Source organism: Apaloderma vittatum, unplaced genomic scaffold, assembly GCF_000703405.1.
Source record: "Apaloderma vittatum isolate BGI_N311 unplaced genomic scaffold, ASM70340v1 scaffold27520, whole genome shotgun sequence".
NCBI classification, from domain to species: Eukaryota; Metazoa; Chordata; class Aves; order Trogoniformes; family Trogonidae; genus Apaloderma; species Apaloderma vittatum.
Genome location: NW_009695443.1, coordinates 367 through 5,608, shown reverse-complemented (window position 1 = coordinate 5,608; position 5,242 = coordinate 367). Strand labels below are relative to the sequence as shown.

The 5,242-nt window shown below is 58.2% G+C and overlaps 1 protein-coding gene across 1 annotated transcript; it reads right to left on the bottom strand.

The window, feature by feature from the left end:
* Nucleotides 1-270: 270 nt before the first annotated feature.
* On the bottom strand, nucleotides 271-3,172 carry AZIN2 (antizyme inhibitor 2). Its single transcript, XM_009871435.1, has 8 exons — nucleotides 3,068-3,172; nucleotides 2,804-2,977; nucleotides 1,933-2,105; nucleotides 1,687-1,818; nucleotides 1,197-1,362; nucleotides 914-1,076; nucleotides 729-841; nucleotides 271-489 (listed from the first exon to the last, which is right to left on the bottom strand). The coding sequence occupies exons 1-8, from the start codon at nucleotides 3,170-3,172 to the stop codon at nucleotides 271-273; spliced, it is 1,245 nt and encodes a 414-aa protein (XP_009869737.1).
* Nucleotides 3,173-5,242: the final 2,070 nt, after the last annotated feature.

Below are 5,242 nucleotides of genomic sequence, written 5' to 3'. Positions count from 1 at the left end.
CATATCCCCCAGAGCAATGACCCCGTGTGTGCACAGCCGGACATGAGCTCCCTGTGGCTTCGCCAGAGAAAAACTGGCTCAAGACCGTCAATGTTTAAAAAATAAATATGAATTTTGCCTCCAAGGCCAGATTTTGACCCTGCATCTCCAGGGTCTGGGACTCAGATTGGATCCTCTCCCCTGGGGAAAAAAAGCCCAAGTGGAGGGAAATATGTCATCTCCCATGGGATTCAGCCCTGCCCACTCACCCTGCTCACACAGGACTGTCTCTTACCAGGCCACACGGGACATGGCGTAGGTGATGTGTGGCTGGGGACAGCCCCCAAGAGAGGACGAGGCTGCAATGGTGTAGGCACCCATGTCCTCAAAAATCAGCCACTCCCCGACCTGCAGCTCGGGCAGCTCCAGGCCGTCAGCAATGCGATCCTCCTCGCGTCCCGGGGGGCCGCGGAGGCTGCTGCTGTGTGAAGGGTGCTCTGGGCTGGGTCTCTGCAGGGGAGAGATAAAGCAGCTGAAGGTCATGAGGATGTCCCAGCACCACAGCAACCTGTCTCATCTCCCCACAGTCCAGGAGCCCACAGGCTCTAGCTACAGCTCTCCTGGGACATTGTGGCCTCTGCTCTCCTCTGGCGTGGAGCCTGGAGCCAGCCATGATGCAAGGGAGGGCAGGTCAGCTGAGGGAATGCCGCCCGATATGAGGGACTCCTCAAGCCAGGCCAGAGCCTCACCTTGTGCAGCCGAGGTCTGGGGCAGGGGCCGTCGAACAGGAGGCAGCTGAAGGCACCGTAGATGCCATCGCTGAGGTGATACACAAGGGTCTTCTTGCTGCCAGACTCTTCCTCTGGAGGGGAGCAGGGAGAGGGCTCAGGGTGGCTCAGGCACACAGGTGGGTCAGTTCCACCACCCCACCTACCATCGGAGCCAGGCTGCTCTGCAGGAACCTCTTCCCTGGCAGTGATGCTGGCAGCGAAGGTGAAGGCGGAGGTGACGTAGTATCGCCCGGGCGTCGCAATGATCTCCACCCCGCAGCCGTCTGGGAAATACAAGTCCAAGGCAGAGTTTATCGCAGCAGCGATCTGGATGGGAAGAAGATGTTCCCCCTCAGTTAGTTCAGCCCCTCTGCAAGGAGACGGACGCAGAAAGATGCTCCAGCCACGCTCTCTGCCTGCCAAGTGCAGGCGTCGGGAGCCGTGTACCTCTTCGAACCGGGCTCTGGTGTCCTCGGTCCCGGGGACCCCCCCGCCGATGTCCAAGAGGTGCATCTGGTAGCCCAGCTCTGTGCCCATCTCAAAGGCCAGCTGTGCTGCAGCCACAGACTGAGCGAAGGCCTGGGGCTCCAGACCATGGCTCCCAAGGTGAAAGCTGTGGGCACAGTCCCTGTTTCAGCAGGGTTTGCCTGTCGCCAGAGAGCAGCGAGGGGACACAGCACTGGGATTATCACTGGTGGTGATAATCTGGTGGTGCTTCTTGCACGCCACTGCAAGCCAGACTGCCTGCTTGGCCCCACGGAGCCCTCCAGACCCTCTCTGAGGGCCAGGCCTGATCAACTTCCCCAGGTCCAGCCTCCACCTCACTCCCAGACAGAGCAATCGGCGCCTCCCTCGCACACCATTCAAGGCAAAGCTCCCTACAGACCCCTCCAACAGGGGCTGAACCCTCCTACGGAAAAAGGACCATGCGCTGTACCTGACGCCAACAACCTCTACAGCCTGCTCCTTCGCTGCCTCTAGCAGGAGCCGGCAGGACTTGAGCGTGGTCCCAAACGTCGCACTTGGATGGGCAGAGGGGATGGAGTCCGCGGTGACCCCCAACAGCAGCCTGCAGAGCAAAACCACACTGTGTTGAAGGGTCTTCAAGCCTTCTGTCCCCCCACAGCCGCCTCCCCAGCTCCTCCTCCAGCCCCCTACTCCCACGACGCTGCCAGACACTTACCCCGCTCCAGGGTGGCTCCTGGCCACCTTGCTCAGCTCCACTTCGTTGTCGAAGTTCAGCAGCCGCACACCGTGGCTCGCCGCGTATTTGATGTGGGCAACCTGCTTGCAGGGGCTGCTGTAGAAGATCTTGTCACCTGGGACCCCGATGCTCTGAACCCGCGCAATCTCCGCCTGCAGGGTAAGGGCACGCATGTGGGCAGGTCCTCGGGACCCGACCATCATCGGCCCCGGGGCCCCGCCAGCTTGCAGCACTGCAGAGGGCAAACAGCCAGCAGTGCAGCCTGGGCTTTTCCAGGGAAAACCTGCAAGAGCTCAAAGGGAGCACAGTGGACTTTATCCTGGCAGGGACAGGTTCTGGCAAGAAGTGAGACCGGAAGAAGAGAAAAAAAGTGGGTTTAGCAGGTGTGGGGTTTGGTGTTTTTGTCCAGCAGAGCTGGCCTGAGCTGTCCTGACTCTTTGCACTTTCTCCTCCTGGTAACGCATCCTATTTAATTATGTAGAAGTAAGGCTTAACTTCGGTTCCTTCCTGGAAATCCAACTGAGCAGAGGGGAGCAGGGAGCTTTAGGCTCAGCCTTAAAGCCACGAAGGGTTGGATGGCTGTGGCAGTGGCACCCCAGGGATGTGCCTTGCCACCAGTCAAGCCTGCCAGCCAGGACACCAGTTCCAGAGACAGGAATGTCAGTCAAAGGGAACAAGCCTGAATCACCAGAGAGGATGGGGATTTCTGGGCTGTATCCAGAGCGTTTTGACAGCAGAGGGAGACTCCTGCCCCTGCAAGTGTCATCTAGTGAGTGGACAGAAAGGTGAGTTCTCCCACAAATGCTCAAAGGATGCTCATCCCGAGCCACTCTCTCACGACTGAGGGTACCTTGTTGGTACAGGCAAAGCCTGCCTCCAGCTCAGCCAGCAGCCGAATCACTCCTTCGCTGCAGTTGCACTTAACGGGGAAGTAGGGCTTCACACGGGGCAAGGCCTTCAGGAAACGCAGATGTTTCTTCACAATGTCCCCAAGGTCTGCCACAAAGAAGGCTTGCTGGTCGCTCTAGGAGAAAGCTGCTGTGAGTAACTGTCGCCTCCCCACGACTGCCGCTGCCAAGGGGGTGCCGGCTGCGCCGGGGAGCAGCAGAGCCGCCCTTACCGCTTGGCACAGCTCCACCAGGAGGTTCTCCAGGAGGTCTCTGGTGGTGAAGCCTTCCTCCACCATCATGAAGTTGGATTCGTTCAAATACCCATTCATGGTCAAGGTGCGTCCAGTTTAAAGCCTCCTCAGGCAGGGTGTAGCTTCTCAGTGTGTAACACACTAGAAAAAGAAAGGGAATATTAGAGGCAGGGTCCAGAACCTCCACCAGTGTACGCCACCCAGCCTGCACCCCAAGGTGCTCCCCGTCCCTCTCACGGGCCGTTCACGGCAGCACTGCCCTGGGTGCAGCTCTCTGCTGCCCTTCTCCAAACCAGCGCCTCGGCTGTGGGCTAAAGCATCTTCTCCAGAGGGAGGAGACGCATTCCTCCGCCGCTCAGGGCTTTGTTTTCACACACAGCAGCCCTGTCTTCTTCAGCAGCAGTTCAGGCTCCAACACAGTCAACAACAAAACTAACCTCACCGCAAGGCAGATGGCCCGTGTACACCAGAACGTGTCCCTTCACATACCGGCACGTAGCTAGATTTGCTGTACGTTGCAGGGGTTGAAGTTCCCTTGTGGTTTCTAGATAGCTGAAGCCTCATGGATGTACCTTGCCAGGCCCATAAGCCCCATGAAAAGGGAAATATCTTTTAAAGAGGCCACTCGCTGACACCAGCCAGCCTGAGGATGGTCCGGATCTGTGCTGTGGTTCCACTTTCAGGTCTCTCCCATGACACAAGGTGTGGAACAAGGCAACAAATTAAGCTACATGGTGTTTACTGACTTGCACACTCAGCTTTAGCTTTAAGCTTACACATTTAGCTTTAACAGTCTCCTCCCGTGGATCCAGCCCATCCCATAATGCAGGGAGCCGATGACCTAGCGCAAGCTTGAAGGAAACGTTTCCACTCCAATAATCCAGGTCTAGCTCCAGGGCTTTTACATGAACACGGTCACTCTGATCTGAAGTGAGCGTGAGACAGAGGTTTCATTTCTCGGAGCTGCGCAGCACCTCCTCCTCTGCAGAGACCTACTTACATTTCAGACGGGCACTAGGAGAAAGATCAGGCTGACCCTGGGGCAGATGGGTGTTGTAATGCATTGAGCAAGCACCACTAGGGAACTCTAGAGATGGGGAATGGGGAGAAAAAATGGGGTTAGAAGCTCTTAGAGCTTCATACTTGAGAAGGGAGAACAAGTCCTCCAGCTTTACCCTTCACTCCCCAAAGACATCAGTAACCAGCACCCAGCCTGTCCTGGTTGGGCACAGAAATTACGAGCAGTTAAGTGGGTCATTCCTGCCAGCCCTCGGCAACGTGCCCTGAACACCCTCTCCTTACCGAGGTCCAACGCCTCGCTCCTGGGTGACTAGGAGTGCTGCCAGGGGGGGCCCCCGAAGAACGCCAAGCTCCTGCAGCACCCTGAGGCGTCGCTCTTGCTGGGGGTCTGAGGTCTCTGGGGAGAAGCGGGGCAAGGATTTAGCAAGGGAAAGGGGCACTGACAGCAGGATGCCCTCCACCCACCATTCCCAAAACTCAGCATCCGAAGGCATCCCTCACCAGCCCCCTCCTCGCTGCGCCAGGCAAGACAACTTCCCCAGGAGCCCTGCACGGTCCCTCCCCACTCCGTTACCTTAGAAAGCATTTAAACAGGTTATGCCCATGGGTCTCCCAAGAGAATGAAGTAGCCCCAGCAGCAGCTGTTCGTCCTGCTCCAGTTCCCTGCCTGCCTTGAGCCCCTGGGCCAGTTACCCCTGCAGAGGGTGGGGGGGCTCTGCACCCCTTGTATCCGGGCTCTGCCTCACAACTGTAGCCATGGCAACCAAACCCAGCCACCCCATTGGCTCAGCTGCCTCTGAGCACCCTTCATCCCTTTTGGGGAATGCTCACCACCCCCTCCCAAGGCTAGGGCTGCCCCCAGCAGACACCCCAGGTTCTCACCGAGTCCCTGCCGCGCCGGCAGCTCATCCCCAGCCCGACGGTGCAGAGCACTGCCAGCCTGCCTGCAGCCCGGCACTGGTGCAAAGGCACTCGTGGCTGCATGTGTATCGCGCATGCAGGGACCCTTGGGGAAGAATGCCAAAAATACCTCTAAAATACTGCTGCCAGGGAAACGAGGCTTTCTGCAGATTAAAGGCTGAGCAGCGCCTGTTTGGCTGGGATACCGGCTGGGGGGGGGGGGCAGGG